The sequence below is a fragment of the Carassius auratus genome, chromosome 5 (assembly GCF_003368295.1).
Source record: "Carassius auratus strain Wakin chromosome 5, ASM336829v1, whole genome shotgun sequence".
Taxonomy (NCBI): Eukaryota; Metazoa; Chordata; class Actinopteri; order Cypriniformes; family Cyprinidae; genus Carassius; species Carassius auratus.
Genome location: NC_039247.1, coordinates 30,145,804 through 30,172,056, shown reverse-complemented (window position 1 = coordinate 30,172,056; position 26,253 = coordinate 30,145,804). Strand labels below are relative to the sequence as shown.

General features: G+C 36.9%; 3 protein-coding genes across 3 annotated transcripts; 2 read left to right on the top strand and 1 right to left on the bottom strand.

The window, feature by feature from the left end:
- The first annotated feature begins 1,658 nt into the window (after window positions 1-1,658).
- On the top strand, window positions 1,659-7,340 carry LOC113085469 (prosaposin-like). The gene is made up of 10 exons (XM_026255146.1): window positions 1,659-1,788; window positions 2,030-2,073; window positions 2,920-2,994; window positions 3,338-3,454; window positions 3,659-3,796; window positions 4,521-4,601; window positions 4,733-4,916; window positions 6,247-6,380; window positions 6,801-6,878; window positions 6,978-7,340. The coding sequence occupies exons 1-10, from the start codon at window positions 1,734-1,736 to the stop codon at window positions 7,005-7,007; spliced, it is 936 nt and encodes a 311-aa protein (XP_026110931.1). The 5' UTR covers window positions 1,659-1,733; the 3' UTR covers window positions 7,008-7,340.
- Window positions 7,341-8,238: 898 nt separating this feature from the next.
- On the bottom strand, window positions 8,239-16,783 carry LOC113085455 (U4/U6.U5 tri-snRNP-associated protein 2-like). Its single transcript, XM_026255144.1, has 13 exons — window positions 16,611-16,783; window positions 15,980-16,061; window positions 15,813-15,907; window positions 15,588-15,724; window positions 15,331-15,483; window positions 13,679-13,904; window positions 13,460-13,534; window positions 12,948-13,015; window positions 11,758-11,946; window positions 9,799-9,941; window positions 9,583-9,718; window positions 9,409-9,495; window positions 8,239-8,513 (listed from the first exon to the last, which is right to left on the bottom strand). The coding sequence occupies exons 1-13, from the start codon at window positions 16,660-16,662 to the stop codon at window positions 8,460-8,462; spliced, it is 1,497 nt and encodes a 498-aa protein (XP_026110929.1). The 5' UTR covers window positions 16,663-16,783; the 3' UTR covers window positions 8,239-8,459.
- A 32-nt stretch (window positions 16,784-16,815) lies between these two features.
- On the top strand, window positions 16,816-20,328 carry LOC113085480 (UPF0561 protein C2orf68 homolog). The gene is made up of 4 exons (XM_026255158.1): window positions 16,816-17,208; window positions 18,415-18,536; window positions 18,756-18,907; window positions 19,543-20,328. The coding sequence occupies exons 1-4, from the start codon at window positions 17,108-17,110 to the stop codon at window positions 19,651-19,653; spliced, it is 486 nt and encodes a 161-aa protein (XP_026110943.1). The 5' UTR covers window positions 16,816-17,107; the 3' UTR covers window positions 19,654-20,328.
- Window positions 20,329-26,253: the final 5,925 nt, after the last annotated feature.

Genomic DNA, 26,253 nt, shown 5'->3' with positions numbered 1-26,253 from the left:
ACTCACACAACACATATATTTTAATAAAAATTTTTTTTAGAAAATATAGGGTGTGGCCATAACTATAGATTCCACTGCTACAGTAAGGCTAAATTCAGAGTTCGGTGTTATTCTGATAATGTTTATGACTTATGTAACTTTTATTGACCTATGGGCTTGACAGCAAGGGCAGAGCCACATACAGGTGCTTCTCAATAAATTACAATGCCGAGCAAAAGTTCATTTATTTCAGTAATTCAACTCAAATTGTTAATCTCATGTATTAAATAAATTTAATGCACACAGTTGTGATGATTTTGGCTCATTTTTAACAAAAACCCACAAATTCACGAACAAATTAGAATATGGTGACGTACCAATCAGCTGATCAACTCAAAACACCTGCAAAGGTTTCCTGAGCCTTCAAAATGGTCTTTCAGTTTTATTTACTAGGCTACACAATCATGAGGAAGACTGCTGATCTGACAGTTGTCCAGAAGACAATCATTCACACCCTTCACAAGGAGGGTAAGACACAAACATTGATGGCCAAAGAAGCTGGCTGTTCACAGAGTGCTGTATCAAAGCATGTTAACAGAAAGTTGAGGGGAACAAAAAAGCAATCAAGCAAACTGGATTCAAGAATTTTAGAGAACTTCACAAGGAATGGACTGAGGCTGGGGTCAAGACATCAAGAGCCACTACATACAGACGTGTCAAGGAATTTGGCTACAGTTGTCATGTTCCTCTTTTTAAGCCACTTCTGAGGCATCTAACCTAGGCTAAGGTGAAGAAGAACTGGACTGTTCTCCAGTGGTCCTAAGTCCTCTTTTCAGAAGAGAGAAAGTTTTGTACTTCATTTGGAAACCAAGGTCCTAGAGTCTGGAGGAAGGGTGGAGAAGATCATAGCACAAGTTGCTTGAAGTCCAGTGTTAAGTTTCCACAGTCTGTGATGATTTGGGGTGCAATGTCATCTGCTGGTCTTGGTCCATTGTGTTTTTTGAAAACCAAAGTCACTGCACCCATAAATGAACTTTTCCTCGACATTCTAATTTATTGAAAAGCACCTGTACAGTAATGGCAATGCATCGTATAAGTTTTTAAAGATTCTGAAATAATTTTAAACAGAGTAAATATATCTCTGGTAAATATCTCTCTGGTAAAAAGAGGTTAAGTAGTTGGATTGTTGTAATCTTCCACTTTTATGCTGCTATTTAGACTTTTTCCAGATCCTGGGAGGGTATGTAAACTTCTGAGCATAAGTGTATGCAGATTCCTAAACAATGTATCTTTTGTATATTAGCCAAAATTACAAGGGTATAATTATCTCCGAGCAGAAATTCAATTGAATGAACTTGACCATACACAATTCATTATTGTTGTTCAATATCCTTTCATGTTTTGATACTCATCAAAATGTCTTTTGGAAGAAACTAAAGTGAAATTTCCTTAAACTTAAATTACCAGTGATCAAAATTAGCCCATCCCCCCGTTCAAGTTAAATAATACTAAAAAGCCCATAACTTATGACTGACTTATATAACAATAGAATGAATGCTAAGTTTTTAACGCTATGCAAGACTTCCTATACAGATAGATATACATGTAGCCTACTTCAGATGAATCAGGAAACTTACTTCCTCACTACTGTCACTACTTCCTCATCAAATACTATAAAACATTCGGCCACTTTATGAGCTGAACGCAGAGACTTCAGGTTTGTGGTACATTCACCGCGGTGCACTGATTAAAACATGATGCAGTTTGCCTTCATCACTTTTTTTCTCTTCACTTCTACCCTGACTTCAGGTAAGAGAGAGTTTAAATATTAAATAAAGCTGGCTATGACATATGCACATGCAATAAATAATTTAAATGCAAAAAATTACGAGTAAAGAAGTTTGGAGTTAAATTAGTCTTCAAAGCTAGACTGCAAGGTTTCCCAAAGGCAGTCGATTCTCTGCTATTTTCAAGGGATATAAGTCAAGTATTTCATAAGTTTCCATATTATTTACATAGAAATACTTAACATGTTCTGGCTCCTCTATAGGATGGGCAAGAACTGTAGACCTTCAGCTCACAGAAGTGCAAACGGTGAGTGACCGATGATTGAAAAACTACTACTTGCATGTACAGTAAAATTCAGATTAAAAAATATATATATATTCTGTGTGGATCAGTAGCATATAAGTGTACATTGTTCATAAAATGAGAGTGCCACTACTATCCCATTACATTGCCTACATTTTGATTTATTTTATAAACTGGCATGGCAGCATACGGTCTAAGTGAATTTATATTTAATAGTTTACTTCATAGAAACATACATGCTTTTAACAACACAAGCACGCATTGCATTTGTTAGTATTTCTGGGGGAGACTCTGGGTATTTTCTTTTTTTTTCCTTCTTTTAATAACCAGTTTTCGTTTTCAACTACTTCATGAGAAACCAAGTCACTTGAAGAGATTACTCTTTGTTTTTTCCCCTATGGAAAAAAAGGGAAATTGAACATTTGGAGAGGAACTAGACTAGGGTGTGTGGAAGTCAACTAAACTTCTTTTTTTAAGATTTATCAAAGGTCTTATTTACTACACCAACTTAACCACTATATATATCTAAAGATGTAAAATAATAGATCACATCAACATATGAACCTTAAAAGCAGATCTGAGAATATGTAAATTTTCACACTTCCTTCGTTCTCTAAAGAGGGGTTTCTCTTTTACCCATACAACCCTAAAAAAGAGGTTGTGAGAGTTTGTGGTTTTATGTTAGAAACAGTTTCACATTGTCATGCCGCCTAAGCATTGAAATGCACAAATATTGAAATTTGCTTGAATATCTAGTCAGGTTTTATTCATATTGCATCAAATCGTGCATATAAATGTAACTTTGACAACTGTAGGTCAACATGATATTCCACTGTCCTCCTCCTTTAGATGGACAACATGTGCACCGACTGCAAAAAGACTGTCCAGCTGCTGACAGAGATCCTCTCCAGTCAAGACTCACAGGTGAAACTGTGTTTGTGATATTTACTAACATGTCAATTCTATTGAAAGTTATTTGAGCCCTCTTGGTAAATCATTTCAGTCCATTTCAGTTTGAATTGCACATTTGCTCAAATTTTTTATATGCCAACCCAAGTAAAATCCTCCATTGCAATACAATCTCATGGCATATTTGTTTTCTGTTTTAGAGAAGCGAAACAAGATTTTCAAACAAGAAAGCTAGTTTCACTTTTTAATGGCAGCTACAACAAGTTGCTTTGATTAGAAACTTCAGCTAAACTACATGTTTTATGAGAATGATTCAGAGTTGTTCATACATTGATCTTGAATTGTTCCCTCTTCACAGCATCTTATTGAGAAATCTCTGGACAAGTTTTGTCATGAACACCCGGCCATCCCTTTGTGTATGAATGGAGCAAAGACATACGTACATTTGGTTATCAGACATTTCAGTGCATTTGCAGTGAGTACTTCTCGGTTTAACATCATGACAGTGAGTGATTCAGATTCTAATAGCCAGAACAATTTCAGGGGATTCACTTATTAGGCAGAATATAACTGACTACAGTGGAGAAGTCTAAATACTTAACATTTCTTAACATGAGTAATATATGTTCTTGCATAGAATACATCCAGTGAAAAACACTTGTTTTTTCCCTCATCGCAGAATCAAAATGATGACATATGCTCAGTGCTGGGACTGTGTGGCGGTCAGTCCGAGAGAAAAGCCCCGTCTCAGCTCACTGTTGGCCTGAATGAGCAGGGCTCGCTCTATGCAAAGCCCTCAAGAGGAACTAGTCATGAGGTATGTGTTAGACAGATTAATGGGTTTAGATTTGGATTAAACATCACTTTGCAACAACAAAAACAAAACATATCAAAGGTTTTGAGTCAAAACTCTGATTTTAGGTAAGCATGAAAAAGAAATAATATAAATCTAGCAACCATTTTTTCTCCTCTATCCACCATCAATGAGTGTCTCATTCCTTGGGTTGCTTAAACACTTGGGGACTAAAGACTTCCAATCGACTTCTTGACCACATTTATTAGGGGTGGACGATGCAACCAAAATCTTAATCCAAGATAATTGAACTCTGCGCCCTCAATCGGACCCACATCTGTGTTCAATATTGCATCATCATAATTATTGTTAAAAAGTTGTGAAGCACAAAACTAGGCATATATGGTATCTTTTAAAAGCCTAGAACCTCAGCTTTTGTAACAACCCAGTCACTTTTGCATTTGTTACATGTTGTCGGAATTATGAAAAAACATAGAAATCATATTCAGTTTCATATTTATATCACACAAACTCACCAAAACATAACCGAGTCCCATATCTAATGAAAGCTCTCATTCTCCAGAATATCAGTCTGTAAGGGTGAGCTGTTGGAATAATAAAATGCATTTAGATCTCAATTAAAAAAATGGCCCCCCGTCGTGTGTCGTGCCTGAAAATGCCCTTCTGCAGTGGTTTAATTCATGCATACTGTATTTAACATGACTCAAATTGTACTGTTTTTTCTTAGGTTCAAGTCAATCCCCTGTGTACCTTCTGTATGTTCTTCATAAAGACAATAGAGAGCATGCTGCCAAAAGAGAGAACTGAAGTAAGACCTTTTCTGCTCGAAATCTAGTTCACATTTTAAGAAGCAAAATTTTCATAATGTCATTGATCAGCAAAATGCCTGACTATAAACTGCTCCTGGGTTATTTTTCATTTTGCTTTCCCGACTTGTAGGCGGCTATAGTGAATCTTCTGGAGAAAATCTGTGACTATTTGCCCTCACAATACAAGGATAAGTGTGACAACTTTGTAGAGACGTATGGAAAGCAGCTGATTGACCTGCTGTTGTCCTCCCTCCCTCCTCATGCCATCTGCACTGCGCTGGGCCTGTGTCTCTTCCCACAGACGCCACTGTCAGGTGAGCAAAGGGAACGAGCATCAACTCATATCTCTAATAAAAAGGTGCACTTTGAATGCAATGTAGGTGACTTTGGATAGAAACATCCGCCAAATATATAAAAATGTCAATTTCAAGGCAATTTCGTAACATAATATTGTACATTTTGGTGAATTAGTGGCTAATTCATATGAATTTGAGCGATCACAATCATGCCTACACTCTACTGACAGTAAGGTTTCGAGGTGGAGCTTCATGATCGCTCTTTCTTCTAAAAATTGCTTGTTTTCATGTGAATCACATCATGCAAATGAATGCAAATCTCCACCTCATAAAATAGTTGTGTTTTCTCATGACATCAGGATAATAGCATATCGAAGCCGTTTCAGCCATTGAATTAAAAAAAGAAAGAAAAGAAAGAAAAAAAAAAAGTTATTGGACTTTTTATTGCGCAATTGCGAATTTACATCTCACATGAACTCTCAATTTAAATTGTTTTTTTCTCAGAAATGTGAAATATAGCCTCAATTCTTTTATTCAGTGGTAGAAACGGGCATCCATAGTGACCACAGGCTTATTGCAACAAAAAAAAAAAAATACTTTTATAAATAAATAAACAATTTAAAAAATAAAGTTGGATATTTACATAAGAGGACTTTTTTGTGTACTTGAAAACAAACGTTCAACAAGTAGATAAATCAGTAACACATGCAATGTAAAAAATAATAATACTAATAATAATAATAATTTGTACAGATAATTTTCTACCAGTACATTATCTATTCAGGCATTTTCTAGTCATCTATTTTGGTATCCAGGCCCCAAGATGTGGAACAAACTGCCCTTATCTAATTATCTACTGTATCAGAACAGCGACTACAGTGCCTGAGTGTAAAATCTATCCGTACTCCTGCTTTTAAAATCTGGTGATTGTCTGTTTTAATTTGTGTGATGGACATACGCAATTTTGTCCAGCACTTTGGACAACCAGGATTTGCTTTGTAAATAAATTAAACTATTCCTTATATTCTGTGTTCATTTCCATTAACCCTAAAACATAACCCAATGATGAGCAAAATTTAAAATAGCCTACAATTTACAAAATATAACCGAATTGTATTGAAATAGTTTTTCATGCACGCTACATGTAGGCCCTTTGGTTTTGGAGCGCACAGGTCGCTCGTGACGTGCTGTTGTTTGCTTGGACACATGCATGCACACTGTGCTGATAACAAACACTGCATCATCTGGGCTTCTTCAAAACATTGAATTCAAATTATATTCTAATGCTATGGAAAGTTTGGTTTTCTCAGGCCAGAGCATGAATAATATGTATTTTGTGTGTCCTCAGTGCAAACGGACTGTGATTCCTGTAAGACACTGGCGATCCTCTCCCAGTTTCATTTGGGTCACAATGCAACTGAGATCCAGACCTCTGACCTGCTCCAGAAGATGTGCCACCTGCACCCTAATGCTATTCCTCAAGTAATGGCCCACTCTATATAAGTTGTCGTTAACTAACTTCTATAAGTAAATTTGTTCGGTAGAATGTACTAATGTTCACATTGCATTGTAAAACACTTTGATGCCTGTTGAGGTTAGGGACAGGTTTGGTGGTATAGTTAGGGTTAAGGGTCCACAATGTAATTAATATAAGTAATGTAACTTTAACTACTGTGTGCAAACATACAAATGTATAATGCACTTATTGCGTACATACATTTTTCTCATTGTACTTAGTTTTAAAGACAGATGAAACGAGAGCACATTCTTTTAAAAATCGAATTGAGCAGTGAATTCAAAGATGTGCAGAATACACCTGCGGTGATCTTTAAAAGTGACACATGTATTACTAAAAAAGCGGTAGTCGGACTCTTTGAAGTGTTTCTCCTTTTTCTGTTCCAGTGTGAAGTGTTCGTGATGCTCCATGGCCACAGGATCCTGAAGAGCGATGGGAAACATCCTCCCATCACTGCATGCGAGGTAATAACTACTCTCTAGAATTAACTTCACTTCTGGGCTGTCGAACAGTTTGTGTGTTTCTAGAGAGTCTGACGTGAGAAACTCTTTGTGTTTTAACAGGAAGATTTCCTTTGCCGGGGACCCAAATGAAAGTGATCAATCAAACTAGATCCGAAAACCAACAGCCTTACTTTCCTTGATCAAGCTTCTTCTCTGCGCTTCCCGAGAGGACTTTGAGACAATCACTGTTCAGTCCGTCTCAAATGAGCTTAATGTGCCACACTGGGTAAACATTTAATACAAAACTACTCCAATTAATAACATAGGAAATCCTAACACTGTGTGCATTATATAAAATCACTGCTTCCTCATTTTTGTGTTGGGATGATGCAGAAATAAACTATTAAACAGATTAACATTTTAAGGCATTGTAAGCAGTTCATTGGTAGAAAAGCACTTGTGATTTTTTTTTACGATTTTTATTTTTATTAAACTCTCTTGACAGTGACTTTTTTTTTTTTTTTTGTCAAAGCCTTTTACAATTATCTTCACTTATTAATGATTTAACAATTAACCGTGAGCCGGCTGTAAATCGATTCAAACCGGTTGAGATGCTAAACAATTTGCTGTTCATTTAGGGGCAGGAGTTTAGATGAAAGCATGTCTGACGGGAACTTACTGGCTTTAGAAATGTTTAATGCTATTTTTTATTTTCATCTTGCCTCTGTAAAATGCACATTAAAGTTCATAAGTGCAGCGCTGCTTTGTTTACTGCGGAAACCAGTGAAATTATTTAAATTAAAAAATATTAATGTAGCATTTATGCAGCATCTTTGTTTGGATCATGATTAAAATGCAGTGGTTGCTTTGAAAAAAAGAAAAGAGCACAGAGAAAACCCTTTTTTTGTTTATATGAAGAGATGTATTTTATTTGTGTTACTTATTTGATTTGGGGCTTGTTTTAAGATTTCTATTTAGTTTTGTTATTTACATTTACATATTCTATTACATTTAGTCATTTAGCAGACGCCTTTATCCAAAGGAGCTTATTAATGAGGACAGTCAAAACCGACAAAAGAGCAATGATATGCAACTGCTCTATAAGTATATTAGTGAATCATCATCCCTATCAATAAAACTTATATCACTAAAAAAAACATTTAGCATCTCTCAAAGAAATAAGGTAGAATAAAAAAAGTCATCTTTAAGTCCTATTATTAATTTCACCATGAAAAACCCACACATATTTCTTTGCCATTTTCATTGCATTTAAATTACACAACAGACAAAAAAAATGTATCTTGTATTTTCATTTTGGAGGCTTCGATCTGGCTTTTTATTCACTATATGTGTTCAGAGCTGAAGGATGAAAGACACTGTATATTAGTCTTGATATCTTTAATAAAAGGTCTCATACTACAAACATACTACACTTCAAAGGCAAATGAACAGTCACACTCAAACTGAAATAATTACAAAAGATCACCGGTGTTACAGATTCTTCAGCAGCTGCATGAAATAAAACACATCAGGGTTTTAGTTTAATATCTCCTCTCTTAAAGCCTTCCTTTACATCTCTCCACTGATGTGTTTCGGGGTCTCCTACGCCCCGGTATGCTGCTCTGCGCCATCGTCTTTATCTTGTCTCTTCCAAATCTGCAAAGAAAAGCATGAGGTGAAATAAGCTGGTGATGAAGATTCAGGAGGGTTTCTGCAGGTCAAAACGTCTTTATTTGCCTTTCCACAAATTAAAGAACAGAGTCTTCAATTCATGAAGTGATGACATTAAATGTTGCATGCACTGCCAATTTTTTTATTTTTTTAATCCTACTTTGTATTTTTGTCATTTTCCAATCTAGAAATCAAAACATCCTGAAATAAATATTTAAAACATCAAACATTTCTTGAAATAATTTTTTTTTTTAAAGACATTTTTTATTTATATTTTATTAGGCAACTTTTTTTAGTGTAATTTAGTTTAATGATGAAGTAAAACAAAACATAAACTGACAAAATATATATATAATAATAATAATAAATATATGTATATATTTTTTTCAGTGTATGTTTTGTTTTACTACATTATTAAACTAAATATATATAAATTAAAAACTACAACATTGTTTAATTAATTCCTTTTATTCCAATTTATTCTTAATTGGTCTTAAGTTGTAGAGTCTTACATTTACCTTCATTAACTGTAAAACCCTGTGATTTATAAATGAACAATCTTTTGGAAGACAATGTTTACAGCATCATCTTACGTGAAGCACTACGATTTAATAAAATTAAGTCTACAAGAGTACTTCAATTATAACATTTCATCAGATGCATGATAATCCACAAGTGCTGAGAATCACAAAAACGTTTGTCTGATGTTTAATATGGAAGCTAATCTTCCAGTCTTCTGCAGGACTCTGTATGTAATCATATTGCTGCTGCGTGACCAAAACATCGAAAGCAAACCAAATCGGTGTGAATGAGTTTTCATGTAATATCCACCTTAACTGAGCCTAGTCCATCAACTATTGTTAGTGTATGAGCAGCAAACCTGTATGTAAGCCTCTGAGAGCGTGATCATCTGTGGGAGGATGTCGATCACCTGCAGGTCTTGAAGCTCGTACCACTTCCCTGTGCCCTGTCACACATCACAAAGCACCCGGATCACACACACCATCCCAACAACAGAGCTCTGAATGGATTCAGGCGCCGGCGACACACTCACGTGATGCAGGACATGAATCCTGTAGGATCCTTCAGTGGGCTTCCCGTCGTGGACTACATTGGCCACCAGGTCGTAGGTGGTGACCTTCTCTGTGACCTGCGCCTCTTCCGTCAGGTACTCGCGCAAATCAACGTTCCTGTGTTAACACAACAAGAACATTTCAAAATACAGGTCTGAGAGAGCGGACCCTCCGTACCCTGAGCACCGGTCACACACGTGATGGGGAAGTTGACAATAGTCGGGTTCTTCTCCACAAAGAAGTTGTTCTTGGTGAAGCGCTTGATGCAGAAGATGAGGTACGGAGGAAGTTTGGTGAGCTGGAACCTTTTCAGGAAGTTCTCCTTGTACGTCTTGTACTCCTGGGACAAAGGCAAAGGAAATCATTTATAAGATATTGATAATATTTTATTTTTTTTAAACAGCTAAAAATAATATGACATTTTATATGAAAATACTTTAATGAGCATGTTCAATATCAGACATTTTGCCCTTTTGTCTTCACATTAGGGCTGTCACTTTTAGTTCGAAAATCGATTGCACAATCGATCGGACCAACCCAAAAAAAGTTTCGAAAATGAAAATCTAAAATCGATTTTAACCAAATATGTACACTATTAATTTTAAATTAAGTAAACAATTAAAATATATAGATGTAACAAAACTCACAACCAAGCAGAAAAAGAAAATAAAGAATTCCGAAAGTGCAGTATGCGTTGCGAAAGCTAGACAGAAAACACCAGCGCTATAAGACCCAGTGACGTCGAAAGCGACCTCTTATGCTGCGTTCACACCAAACGCGAATAGAGCGTCTGGTGCGAATGATTTCAATGTTAGGTCAATGTAGATTTTTTTAGACATGGAAAATCGATTTTACAATCGATTCAATGAACACTTATGTCTTAAAAATCGAAAATGATTTTTTCACAAAAGTGACAGCCCTACTTCACATAAACAATTGTGTCCTTGCAGCACAAAAGCAGTCTGAAGTCTCTGAGGTATATGTGTAACAATAACCAAAAATACAGTGTATGGGTCAAAATTGTAGATTTTTAATTAATGCAAAAAATCATTAGGATATTAAGTAAAGATCATGTTGCATGAAGATATTTTGTAAATTTCCTACCGTAAATATATCAAAACTTAATTTTTGATTACCGTATTTTCCGAACTATAAGTCGCACTTTTTTTCATAGTTTGGCTGGTCCTGCAACTTATAGTCAGGTGCGACTTATTTATCAAAATTAATTTGACATGAACCAAGAGAAAACATTACCGTTTACAGCTGCGAGAGGGCGCTCTATACTCCTCAGTTCTCCTGTAGTCTACACTGAAATCATAGAGCGCCCTCTCGTGGCTGGAGACGGTAATGTTTTAACTTGGTTCTTGGTTCTAAATAAATGTGACTTAGTCCAGTGCGACTTATATGTTTTTTTCCTCATCATGACGTATTTTTGGACTGATGCGACTTATACTCAGGTGCAACTTATAGTCCGAAAAATATGGTAGTAATTTGCATTGCTACGAATTAATTTGCACAATTTTAAACGTGATTTTCTCAATATTTAGATTTTTTTTTTTCACCCTCAGATTCCAGATTTTCAAATAGTTGTATCTCAGTCAAATATTGTCCGATCATCAATGGAAAGATTATTTATTCAGCTTTTAGAAGATGTATAAATCTCAATTTCTGACTGGTTTTGTGCTCCAATGTCACAATTCACAATGTGTTGACTCCTGGAGGAATTCTATTCCAAAGCTGACGCTGTATTTTATTCGCAACAACATAATTCAGTAAAAATTAAATCATACTAATGGTTCCAAAATATACGTCATAAGCAAAAAAGGGGAAAATAAACAAATAAACAAAACACATTTTGTCATAAAGCCAAACAGCTATTCCAGCTCCATAATATTGTAGTATTGATTAATATTTTGAATTTGCACTTATTTTACATTCAAGTTTAGTTTAAACCTATATTATCATTACGTTATATGTATTTTTCTTGTCTTTCAGTCATATTTCAGCTCATTCCACTGAACAGGTTCAGTTTTTTAGTTAACAATAACACGACAGTGAAATCTAACGTTAGCAGATGCAACACACCATGCTAAGGCTAGTGGATGATGCAGAGTATAAACAACAGCAAACAAATGAGAGTGACAGTGTATGGGCACCTTCTCGTTGTTTCCGTTGAACTTGGCCAGGATGTTGAAGAGAGGGACCTGGGGAATGATGAGCTGCTCCTTCTCATCTTTGTAGAGGGGTGCGGTGGGCAGATCCAGGGTCAGGTACAGGAAGGTGGACTCTGACATCTCCTCCTGATACTCGTCCTTCAGGAGGAGGGCTTCTTTCTCTTCTGCAGGCTGTGAGACACAGGCACGCAAGCTCACGAGACCCGACAAATCAATCTTACATTGCAAATACTGATCTCTTTCTTTCCTTGGACACGGCCAAGACTAAATGCATGATGGAGGCCCCCACCCCTAATAAAAAGCACTTGAAACAATTCCTAACCTTTTTATTTAATACAACATTTCATTTTACATTTTGTATATTTTTACTTATATTTATGTTTTAAAAAGATTGGACACATTACTGTTTTAAATGCTTTTGAAAGTAGTCTCTTATGAATGTCAAGCCTGCATTTATTTGATAAAAAATACAGAAAAAAAAAAAAAAACACAAAAAACTATTATGAAATAGTATTACAATTTAAAATAATTGATTTCCATTTTAATTAAACAATTTATTTCTATTTTCTTTTCTTTTCTTTTAATTATTGAAACATTATTTTTGGTAAACAAAGGGGATTTACTAATAAAAATAAAACATGGAAGAAATGTTGTGTGATTAAACCTTAAAAAAAAATGTTTGTTTATTTTTTGGTAGTAGTTGTGGGCATTCTGCTCAACAATAGTAACACATTTCTGGCAATGCTTGTCTTTAAATTAAACCGGACTTTTATTTTGAAGGGATTCCCATTAACACCTTTATAGTTCTGTGTATGTGATGATCACCGTGAGCATGACGCACGCTTCAGTGTGTATAATAAACGAAGCTGTGCTTCTGTGCCATTCATTAACACAGACACGCAGAACATGCAGGATTCATATTTAAATAGACTTAATATTTACAGATATTAGTTAACATCTTGATTTGATACAAGTGCAATGACCTAATTTTGATTAATTCATTCAAAAATTGAGAAATTGTTTAAAAACTGTAAATTCCATTGTTATGACAGAATTGTGTGATTCCGTCCACGTTTTCTGCATCAGAAAAATTATAGGGCGCTAACTATCCCTTTAAATGATGAACGAATTAGGACATTACTGATGTAAGGAACTGTTCGGCAGACACCTACCAAATCTGGATGGGGAAGCTTCTTTGAGAAGATTCGCATGGACCCCTGAAACACCTTGGTGAGGATGGCTATAAAAGAGAAACACATCAGCTGAGTGGATTTCCCCCTGCACCTGAGGAGGAGGAACACTCGCTTCGGTAACACTTTAGAATAAGGTTCCATTAGTTAATGTTAGTTAATGTATTAATTAACATGAACAAACAATGAATAATACATTTATTACTGTATTTATTTATCTTCGTTAATGTTAGTTAATGAAAATACAGTTATTCATTGTTAGTTCATGGTAATTCACAGTGCATTAACTAATGTTAACAAGCACAACTTTTGATTTAAATAATGCATTAGTAAATGTTGAAATTAACATGAACTAAGATTAATAAATGCTGTAGAAGGATTGTTCTTGCTTAGTTAATGTTAACGAAAGTAGTTAACTAACATTAACTAATGGAACCTTATTCTAAAGTGTTACCCTCGCTTCTTATCAAATCTACATCAAAACACAAACTCACATGATTTCTTCTTTGTCCCACCAAGAGCACCATGCAATGCATTCAGAAACCAGGACAGAAAGTCAACAGCGTCCCCTAGAGAGAAAGAGCTGCAGGTTAAATTAGAATAACAGAGGATGCTGTTTGATTGGCGTTTGAACTACACATGCAACAGCTGCTCAGGAAGAACTGTTTGACAGTATTCAGTGCGCTAATATTCTCAAGGACTTGGTGTTCTACCTTGTTTAGTGATCTGAAAGGTCTTTTTGCTGCACAACACCACGGCCTGCAACATTTCATGCGGTGACACGTGTGCTTTGAAGTTACGCGGGTTCCAGAGCTTGCGCATGAGCTCCCCGAAGCGCTGCACCAACAGAAACATGATGTCACCCGGCGGCCGGCGGATCCTGCCGTAGTTCTCCTCCTCCAGGAAGTAGTTCCGCAGAGGCGGCACGTTTGACAAAGCCTGAGAGAGAGAAAATGTGGTGACATGTTTATTCCTAATTTTAAGATTTATCCACTTGTATTTATGTGATGTATGTTTGTCAGTCATGCTTGAATGCAACAGGTCAGATTTCTGTAATAGCACTGATAAAAAGAACGTGTTTGAAATACTTAATAATCAAGTTTATTGATTTTTCAATGCATTTGAACTAACTGCATGTTGAATGGTCCACATTTTAACCATGTTCAGAATACTGCATAGTGTAATTGCTTTCATAATGAACAGATTTGTGCCAATTTTAAGAAACAGATGCTTGCAAATATGATTATTTCAAGAAAATCAATACTGTAATTAACTACGCCATGACTTTTCTGAATGCAGAAATCTTACCCTTTTATTTTATGTATGAGTGAAAAAATGCATCACATTAAGGTTATAAGTTTGTTAAAACTGTGTGATCCAAATTGATGGAAATTTCATAAGCAATTCAAACACAGACAGACACACACACACACACACACACACACATATATATATATATATATATATATAGGCTTAAATACTTTTTTCATTGAACAGAAACAAAGAGCACATAAAAACGGTTAAAAATTAGAATAAATCAAGGAGCATGTAACATTAAAGCTTATTTTAATCCAAAAATATAAATTTCTAGCATGAGAGTGTTTTAGAAAATATTAAATAAAAATAAAATTATAACTTTATTTCCCATTGTCCTTTTCACATCTTACATGCTATAGTAACAACAATAAATTATGCATAATTACATGCAAATAACCCTCATCCTAACTATATAGTATGCACTAGGGATGCATGATATATCGGTCACCATATCGGTATCAGCAGATAAAGGCTAAATATGATTATCGGTATCGGCCCGATAAGAACATTTGGCCGATATCTTAAAGGCGATAAATAATGCATTATTTCCTTTAGAAACACTTGACTTGAGATGACTTGTTTGCATTATTAATGCATTTTTTTATTTATTTGTAAGACTTTTTATGATTAAATTTGGTAATGGGAGAGTAAAACCATTTTTAAAATGTAAACTGTTCAAACTAGGCTACTTATGTTGAAGTGTTTGGGATGTGGCTTTTAATGATTAGACCTTTTTTATAATCAGGCTCTCAAAAAGTATATACAAAAATTTGGATATAGATTTATCGGCCAACATATCGGTTATCGGCTTTCAAATAAAAGTAAAATATCGGTTATCTGTAAATTTTTTATCTCGGTTCATCCCTAGTATGCACATATTGCTAATTAATATTACGAACTACTTAAATGTATAATTACACTGTAACAAAGACACCATAAACATTGACCCACAGATGTCTCAGTCAAAAGCTCCTCTGCACATTTAAGCTGTGAGAGAAGAAAGCCTTTTAACACCAAAATAACATTAATAACTGGCTGCTTATCTTACCTGCAAAACCACATTAGCATAGTCATTGGCCTTTATATTATTCAGACCCACAATTCCTGGCAGATATGTCGTGCCATCGTAGGCTCTGTACAGCTTTCCGTGCTTATCCAGACCAGCGATATGCTGTTTGGTGAACGTGGGTTTCAGCACATACTGGAATAAAGAAACCAGAGATGTCACTGCGCTTTAAAGTGTAATCAGACAATATAGCAGTAATATACCGATGGGAACCCACGTCAGAAGTGGACTGCACTCACCGTAATGTCCTCTAATGAGGAGTCGATGATCTCGTAATTGTCCGGCAGGCAGTAAAACTTTAACGTGTGGAGATTGAGGAACACGTGGTGTGCGAACTGAACGCTGTGGATGTACGCGTGAGACTTCTGACCTCGACCTGACAGAGACACAAATAAAACACATTTAGATTTTAGTGAATATAATAACAAACCAATCATAAAAACAAGGTTACCCGTCACGCTCACCTTGGAAGTATTTCCCGCAGATCAGACAGGCGTAGACATTAATATGTGAGAGCGAGATCGAACAAAGCTTCTCGAAGTCGAAATCCAGGACACTCCTGCAGAAGAGAGAAGAGGACGGGTTACAGCAGAAGACACAGTGATGAAGACGCTCACAGTCCTTCGTTTACCTGTTGATTGTGTCCAGATATGGACAGTGGCGGCTCCTTCGGTCTTCAACACCATGAGAGCGACCGACTTTCACACGCACCTCTGAAAACACCACAGAAGATGATCAATTCTATACATCCAATTCTACAGTAATAGCATTCTCCAATCCATTACATGATCAGCTCTAATTACTGTTTATCATTTCTTCTTACTGAATGTGTAAAGTCCCTTTCCTGATACTATAACACGGTTTTAATGTATTTTATATTTGCAGAGGTTACTAATGACTCTATAAAAAAACAGTATTATCTCCGTTCTTGGATACTACGAAGTGAAGTTTCTGTCGTGTTTTGGACAGAACTAGAAAATGTTGCTGTTTTTCAGAAAACTAGTCCCCATTAAACTCATAATACTATGCATAAATATATTAAATAGATACCATAATGCCTTTCCGAGCAATTAACGTTACTCACGATCTCCTTCAGATCACTATCGTGTTTAGAACTCATTTCTAAGCTGCTTTAGATCAAAGTATCTGCTAGATAACAATAATAACAGTAACGTTAATGTGTTTTAGCGACTGCGTTGAAAACATGGGCCTGCAGATTTAACGTTACTGCTAAACTATCACTATAAGCGCTCCAAACATACCTTCCTCTTCGTCTTCATCAACGTCTCTCTCCCGTTTCACGCCTGCGATCATTTTACGTCTAAAAACAAGTTGATTTCAAGCGAATTCACTGCTGAATGAACACTTCGCACCAGGCTACAAACGTCGCCGAATGCGAGTAACACAAAACTCCCGCCTCCACTTCCGCTCTAAAATTAGATGGCCACGAGCACAGTAACCCGGGGTTGAAGCAAACGCTATCACTGGATTTGATTTCTAGACCACTGACTACCTATCGTATGATGTATTTCACTTTTTAATACAGATATACGCACTACTGGGCTGTAGGAAGGACGAAGTGCAGTCGTTTGTGGAAACAACTCCGACAACTCGGAGTTCGCGTTTTATTGTTCAGCGTGTTTTGTTCAGTGCTAGCATGAGTGCTCGGAGAGATGTTGTGCAGGAGTGTGTAATATTGTGCCGAAATTAGTTTATTGTGAGGATCGCACAGAGCCACATAACAGGAGCCGCGGAGGTCATGTGTGACACAGAGGGAGAGAGAGTTAAACACAAGCCCGGCGGGCGTCTGGACATGAGCCACGGGTTCCTGCGGCACATCAGGAGGAATCAGATCGCCAGGTCTCTGTCTGTCTCCAGCTGACTGTTGTGTGTTCTGAGGCCGCTCTGATCTAACTATACATATGTAACTTCAGTGTAATATATTTTTGTTCGGTAATATTATTTTTATTTCGTATTTAAAATAAATTTTTTATGGTACTGGTCAATATTTTCTCAATATTTGTGATATTTATTTTCCATAATTTATTTTCCATAATTGAAATATATATATATATATATATATATATATATATATATATATATATATATATATATATATATATATATATAATATTTTATATTACTTTTCAATTATGGCAGTATATTATGTTAAAATAAAATACAATGAGACATTGCCATTTTTAGTGCCATCTGTTCGGAAGAAAAAATAAAAACAACTGAAATTTCATGTTTTAACCACTAGATTCCTAGAGCTCTATGTAAAAAGGCTTATACATTTTCTAGTTGTTTTTAGACATAAATACCTTTTTTTATTATTAAGATTTGGACATATCGTTTAGACATTCTCAAAGACAACTTTTTGTAAATTTTTTTTGTTTAAATTTTCAGTTTTTACATTTATTTTCTACAGTCAAACCTGGACACAGAAAGGCATTTTGCAACACAGCATCAAAGTAAAAAAATGTAACAGAAATGAACATGAATGATGCTTTATCAGAGGTTAATTATTTGAGTCTTCTGGCTCAATTTTGCTATATTGTTACAGCCACACCAGTTCAACTGTGTGTCTCTTGATGTTTTAAAGTGTCACCCCTTTAATTATTAGTTTTTTTTATTTCCAATTGTGCAAACAACACAAAAAATTGACACTTTTTTTAGGTCAATTTAGCCAATTTTATATATCTATATATCTATAGATATATAGATATATATATATATATTAAAATTTTGGTCACATTAAAGTCATTGAGTTTCTTACCATTCCGTTGAGAAAAAAAACATGCTGTTCTAAAGTGACCGAACAACACTAGAGGGTTAAATAATTGGAAATGTTTATAGAACCTTTAAACAAAGCATACAAGACAGTCTCAGAAAAACATGTTTCCATATGTGTGTTTTGTTCAGTTCAAAATCAGTAAAGCTGAAGGTGGGCATTTTTACAAGTATACGAAAAGACGTTTCACTTGCTAAGAAAATGTAAACTAAGGCATGTAGTAGATTGTGTCCAACAGGTTATGTGATGCATTAACATTTGTTCTTCTGCAGGGATGATTATGACAGAGAAGTAAAGCAGGCTAAGGAGAAACAGAGGCGCAGACACGGCAGCAGCAGCACCCCTCAGCGTCCACGCAGACCCGACCGACAGGTGTATCACCCTCGCCTCCAGAGTAAGATACACCAGCGTGCAACTCACTATTATATTATTATTACTATTTATATTATCCACCAGCTCAGGCTGCACTGATATGACAAGAAATCATCCAGATTAACTAATGCATCTAAATAATAACTAGCTGATTAAGGATTAAAAGTTACTTACTGAGCGAGTACTTCTGAGATGTTGAGAGATGTTGGAGCTTGAGGTATGGACCTCTGGTTGATTTCAGATGGATCTGGATCTGGAGCTGGTGCGAGTGCAGAGGCAGAGGACTGGAATGAGAGCAGCTCTGGCACAGAGCAGGAGAACACAGACACAGAGCTGTTCTGGCTCGATTATCAAGCTGACAACGGCCACATAACTTCTCTCATTGTCCATAAGGTTTGTGTCGAGGTGCACTGAGGTTCTTATGAAAGCCCGTTTCCTCCTGTAATTGCAATTCTGTTTGTTTGTTTTTTGCAGGAAAAGAAAGAAGGTCATTGAGACTTTTATCTCACAATTCTGAATTGATATCTTTATATATCACAATCCCCAGTTTATATCTCACAGTTCTTACTTTATTTTTGCAATTCTGCATTTATGTCTTTCGGTTCTGAAAAAAAGTCTGAAGTGTGAAGTAAGCTGCAATAACCTTTTTTCTTTCTCGTTGTTTATCCAGTATGATATTATTCAGAGGCTACAAAGATTTTTAAAGCTATATTGAGTAGCTTAATCATAAATCATCATGTGTTTTTGATTTTCAACGTTTGATGTTTCAGCTGGAGGCAAAGTTATGGTCAAAAAAAAAAAGTAAAAGGATTACTTAAATTTATATATTTTGATTAATCAATTACAAAAAGATAAATAAAATGCATTCACACATTTTTTTTTTCATGCAGTTTTAAAAGCATGAAGATAAATACTAACATTGTGATTTTCATGATTGAAAACAGTGTGTATTGTGAAAAGCACTTGACTTAAAGTTAGTTGTATGTGTTGAAGCAAAAAGCAACAATTAAATATTTTTTTCCGAGCAGGAGGACAAGCCAGAAGTTATTGTGCAGCGTGTGGCAGAAAAGAACGCTCTGGACTCGGCCATGAGGGCGGCGCTGTTGGCACGCGTGGGACAGGAAATCAACAAGCGCTGAGAGAAAGAGAGAGGAGCTTTGATAAAAGTGGAGAAGAAGGCACTGAGACACCGCTGAGCTGCACTTCTGTAAGACGGCACAAAGCATTCACAGATGTCTCGGAGATGCCATGAATCCTAACATGTGAAGGTGTAGCCTTCTCCAAACAGAGTGGACTCCAACCTCAAGAGAAATGACACTGTTAAGCAGGAAACTGATCTTCTTTGATCTAACAGTTTGTGTTACAGAAAACAGGATCTGAATTGTTCTTTCAGCTGGAAACTGAAATCCTTGTGACTTCACACTTAGGAAAGATGCTGAACAGATGTTGAGAGCTCGCAGGTGACTGATAGACTTCCAGAAAAGAGTGTTTTTATATATGGTTTAGGCTAAATCCCCACAGAAGTTAAAGCAAACTTCGAATGCGTCCGGTCTGTTTTAGTCTAAGCGAAGCTCTGAAGGAATCGCTCCTGTGGTGGAAACAGCTGAGGAAGTTCAAACTGAGTTTAAAGAGTGCTGACGAGGTCCTCGTGGCTCTGATGTTGATATCCTTTGCAGTTGGATATCTGTCTTGTCCTTTTATGTCCGTAAATATTCATGTCGATGTACTGATATAAATATCCCCTTTTCCTCTGTTGGTGCTCATGATGTTGTGGAAAAGAATAAAGGACCGATATGTGGCTTCTCTTATTCTCATCAGGGATGTATTTATTTGATCAAAAAAAAAAACATTAATATTGTGAAACATTATTGTAATTTCTAATATTGGTTTCAGAATGAGCTTTATTGCCAGGTATGTTTACACATACGAGGAACTTGTTTTCGTGACAGAAGCTCCGCAGTACAACAGAATGACAGCGACAGAACATAAAACACATAATAAAAGAATAAAAAATACAAATAAGTAGATAGTGAATGACAATATACAAATTGACAATTGTAGGCAGGTATATTACAAAAAGCAGTTATGTATGTATGTACTTATTAGATAAATAAGTGAATGTGTACATAAATATAAAGTGTAGTGTGTTCCATGGTTATTATCAGCTGTTCATAAGTAATCAATTGTTCATTAGATATCAATTGTGCCTTAGATGGATTGCCTGAGGGAAGAAACTGTTCCTGTGTCTGGTCGTTCTGGTGCTCAGGGCTCTGTAGCGTCGACCAGATGGCAACAGTTCAAAGAGGAAGTGTGCTGGATGTGAGGGGTCCAAAGTGATTTTGCCAGCCCTCTTGCTCACTCTGGATAAGTACAGGGTTGTACCGATGATTCTCTCAGCAGTCCGGACCAGCCTCTGGGCTTGTGTTTAACTCTCTCTCCCTCTGTGTCGCACATGACCTCCGCGCTGACAGAATGGAGAAAAAAACCTTGGGAGAAACCAGGCTCAGTTGGGGGCCAGTTCTCCTCTGACCAGACGAAACCAGTAGTTCAATTCCAGTCTGCAGCAAAGTCAGATTGTGCAGAAGAATCATCTGTTTCCTGTGGTCTTGTCCTGGTGCTCCTCTGAGACAAGGTCTTTACAGGGGATCTGTATCTGGGGCTCTAGTTGTCCTGGTCTCCGCTGTCTTTCAGGGATGTAGAGGTCCTTTCTAGGTGCTGATCCACCATCATGTCTGGATACGTACTGGATCCGGGTGACTGCAGTGACCCTCTGATCTGGACACAGACTGGATCTGGTGGCTACGGTGACCTCAGAATAAGAGAGAAACAGACAAATATTAGTGTAGATGCCAATCTTCTAATGAGGTAGCAATATGGGCTAATATGGTCATACTTCCTGGTTCTAGTAAGAACTCTTGCTGCTGCATTTTGGACTAGCTGTAGTTTGTTTACTAAGCGTGCAGAACAACCACCCAATAAAGCATTACAATAATCTAACCTTGAAGGGGGGGTGAAATGCTATTTCATGCATACTGAGTTTTTTACACTGTTAAAGAGTTGGATTCCCATGCTAAACATGGAAAAAGTTTCAAAAATTAAGTTGTACGTTTGAAGGAGTATTTTTGTTCCAAAAAAACCTCTTCCGGTTTGTCACAAGTTTCGGAAAGTTTTTTTCGAGTATGGCTCTGTGTGACGTTAGATGGAGCGGAACTTCCTTATATGGGTCCTGAGGCACTTCTGCCGGAAGAGCGCACGCTCCCGTATAGCAGAGCAGAGAGAGGCTGAGCACAGCCTGATCAGAACGAGAGCGTCGCGAAAAGTCACAAAAGAAGTGTGTTTTTGGTTGCCAGGGCAAGACAACCCTGCACAGATTACCAAAAGAGAAACAGCATTAAGGGACCAGTGGATGGAGTTTATTTTTACAGAGTATCAACGGAGTTGTGCAAGTGTTTTTGTTTGTTCCCTGCATTTCGGATTTCACATTGTTTATTTCTTAAGGATAATGCAGTCCCAACGGAAAAGGGTCACGATTGTGTGTTGGAACCACATGCGGTGAGTAAAACTGCTTCAAATATCTCTGTGTTGTTAACTTAGCTCTCAGCGGGTAAGCACATCAAGTAAACAACATGCGATGTTGTCATCAAACTGCACTTTCCACATGTACAGCTTAAAAAAAAAAAAAAAAAAAAGACGCCTTAAAGTGGAACTTAGTCAATTTCCAAAACCGCTAAGCAAATATATACAGTTTCAGTACATACCACATAGCATACCGCCTTTGCTGATGCTGCTCTTGTTAAATTTCAGCCTCTGGATCTGTGTCACAGCTTCCACATGCGCTCAACTCAAAAGCCTACTGGCGCTCGTGATTCTTTAGCTCCGCCCACACGTCACGCCTCCAGCCGCTCGTGTTTTTCCGGGAAAAATCGGTACAGACTATCTTTCTCTTATAAATATAATAAAAATAAAGACTTTTTGGAGTTATGAAGGATGCAGTACTACTCTATAGGTACTCAAGATTAACAGGATATTGAGTGAAAACAAGCATTTCACCCCCCCCCCCCCTTGAGGTCATAAATGCATGGATTAAAGGTCCCGTTTTTCGTGCTTTTTTGAAGCTTTTATTGTGTTTACAGTGTGCTCATGTTTCGCGTGTAAAAAAACACAGTATTTTTCACACAATTCACCTATCTGTATACCGCTGTTATCACTGTCATAAAAACGGGCTGATGACTTCCTTGTTCTATAAAGTCCCTCCTTCAGAAATACGTAACAATTGGGCCAGCGGTTCCTGTGTTGTGATTCGACACCAGCTTAGCACACGCTGCCCTCCTGGAAACGCGTAGTAGTTTTGAGAAGCAAGTGGGCAGGATTTGTTTTGAAAACCTGGCAATCCTGATCTGAACCATAGACAGTAAAAGAACGCACGTGTTGGAGATGTACTTATAATCACAGAACACCTTTACTGACAAGATGCTCATGAAAATCGCATTCGTTTTTTTGCACAGCCCTAACATCTAGTTAACAAAACTAAACAGCATTGCCCTTTGTGTAATAAGTTACAGAAACTGTTAAACGCACCAACTTAAATAATAAAATGCACTTACCGGTTGTGGTCCATAAACAACGCCTTCTCCAGACAAAGAGGGAACTGCTCCATCTTTCAAGAATAATCTTTGTGCGAATCCGGCATTAAACTGATTGAGATTGAGGAAGCTCGCTGTCCTCAGCAAAATCTGCTACAAATAGTTTTATATGTGGATTATAATTTTCGGGAACCAAGTTAAACATTGTAACCATTAATCTCCAAGTACAGCGTACCTGGGAAGCCCAAACAAAGATGATTGGACTCCGAGATGAAAATAACTTAATAATTTCGACGACATGGCAACAAGCAAAAACGCAGCTCTTCCTCTTCTTTGTCAGAGCGCAAGGCCACGCCCCCTTTTTAGTGAATTCATGTGGGCGGAGGTTAGTCAAAAAACTGTTTTAGTGAGGTCATTACTACAGGAACTAGAGGGATGTAGTCCAAACGGGTCTTTTTTTGTAGGCGAATTCTGTTAAATAAAATATCTCAGTATCTTTACAGATATTATTTATACTCTAACAACAACATTACACGCTAACTAAAGTTTACAACATGGGATCACAAAGAACGGTGCCTTTAACATTTCTGCATTTGACATTGAGAGCATAGGCGTAATTTAGATAAAATTTTGAGATGGAAAAATGCAGTTTTTCAAAACAGCCGGTAAAAGAGTCGCGCGATAACGCGCGTCATTACTTCGACACGGAATTATATCTGGCTTTTGTTCACACAGCGCTCGTCCCGGGTCGAACCCCGCAATGTTACTAGGTCCCCGACCCGGTTTCAATTCGGTAATCAATTCCGGGACGTGGTTGTTTTCACACAGAAGGTGACCCGGCAATGTTCCGGAAATATTGCGGGTCCGACGTGCAGTGTGAAAGGGGCTTAAGAGGATGGAGAATCATATGTGTTGAAAATCTGAGAAGTCTGTTTGGAGTCAAATTGAGCCCTCATTGGCTTCCATACAATCTGCCAAACACTGAAGATCCAGGTCATGTACTGTAGCTCGTCATATACTAAAAACTAATTTATTTCTACTGTATTTTTTGATTGTGTTTGGAGTCAATTTGACCCAAATTTTCAATTTTTAGTAATTAACTGCATAGACACAAAATAAGAACAATTTGGATGCTTTTTTTCACTGTAAAACATGATTTAGCAAATTTGTAGGGCTGGGATAAACGATTATTTTTTGAACGATTAATCTAGCAATTATTTTTCCGATGTATCAAGCTAATACAGAGAGTGCTTTTCCAAAAAAAATAAAAAATGAACAGTGGGAGCCAGCAGCCTGTCATGGAGAAAAAAAAAATCTCCGAATGCTCCACATGAAACTTTGGCATTCCGCCCTTTTTCTATCGTGTCTAATGATTTTGGTTAATATGCACGAGAGAGAGAGAGAGAGAGAGAGAGAGAGAGAAAGAGAGAGAGAGAGAGAGAGAAAGAAGCGCTCGTGTACTTTGAAGACTGTGAGTGCACGAGCGCACGTGAAACTTTGGCGTTTCGCCCTTTTTCTATCGTGTTTAATGATTTTGATTAATATGCACAAGGGAGAGAGAGAGCAAGAAGCGCTAGTGTTGTTTGAAGACTGTGAGTGCGCGCGCAGCCGGGGCTCTCTCTCGTACTCGCCCTGTCATTCTATTCTACATCACTCACCGATCAAATAAGGCTTTGACCAGGCGGCAAGGAACTCGACCGGAAGTTGAAGTCGGGTGGGGGCTGCCATCTTTTAGCAGAACTTCACTTGCGTTAGCATTCCCATTGACTCCCATTCATTTTGGCGTCACTTTGACAGCGAATAACTTTACATCTGAGGCGTTTAAAGACTCCGTTTGTCCATTATTTATTTCTAAAGATACACGACAATGTATAAAGGGCTCCATTACCTTCTATGTTACATTATGGCCCCGTATAAACAGTTTTTGTAAAAAATAGGCTAACGATTGCGTCATAACCACTCAACTCTCTGTCGCATTACCGTACAGACAGGAGGAGAAGCTCGCAGGGAATTAACTTAATATGGCGTACTGGCGTTACATTTTAAAATACTATACAAAATAATTAATCAAAATACTTACTCCTGCTCACTCACGACAAAGAACTCCCCGCTCAAGCTCGCCGTCTCTGCAAGATTAACGATGGCAGTTTGCACGCACAGCTACTAGAACATTTACATCTGGCAGACAGGTTGCTGACGTCGTCAAGCTTCGTTTGAGTCTGCGCGTCAGAAACGGAAGTGCTAAAAACGATAAAAAAAAGGGCTTCACTTGTCTCAACTGAGTTCAAATGGGGTCGCTGTGTGCATTTCTTTTACTGTCTATGGCTTTGACAGGCGCCAAAAAAAAAAAAAAAAAAAAGATCATGCAGAAAAAAACCCTGGTTTGGTTATAGTACGTTGGACAGAATGTTGATCCGGCCATCGCGTATATTCAGCGCACATAAGGTAAACATTTTGCAAATGTTTTTTAGAGAAATAAAAACAGGTCGACGAATAGATGCGCATATTTTGTGTCGATGTATTTTTTGTTGTCCCAGCCCTACAAATTTGTCATTAAAACAAAGATTATTGGAGTAAGAAGAAAATAGTTACATGACTCTTTCTACTGTCTTTGTAAATGTTTAATTCTGTGCGTTACTTGCCTTTTATTTTTAATGAAATTTCTTAGCAATTTCTGAGTTAAAGTTGCTTCGAAGCAAAACATTTTTCAGTGTACACAGAGGTACAAATTGCTGAATTTAAGCATAAATAATATCTAACATTTTGTGCCTAGTTTAAGTAGTATTTATTGTTATTTTTACTTAACATAAATGTCAGAGGTGTCCCAAGAGCGAACCCTAGTGTCAACAACATCTCCACTCCCTACTTTGAACCCAAACACAATTGATCTAACTAACATTTGTTAAGATTTGCCAAAACACATCTACAGGTCCTTTTCAAAAAATGTGTATATTGTGATAAAAGTTCATTATTTTCCTTAATGTAATGATAAAAAATAAACTTTCATATATTTTAGATTCATTGCACACCACCTGAACTATTTCAGGTCTTTTATTGTTTTAATACTGATGATTTTAGCATACAGCTCATGAAAACCCAAAATTCCTATCTCAAAAAATTAGCATATCATGAAAAGGTTCTCTAAATGAGCTATTA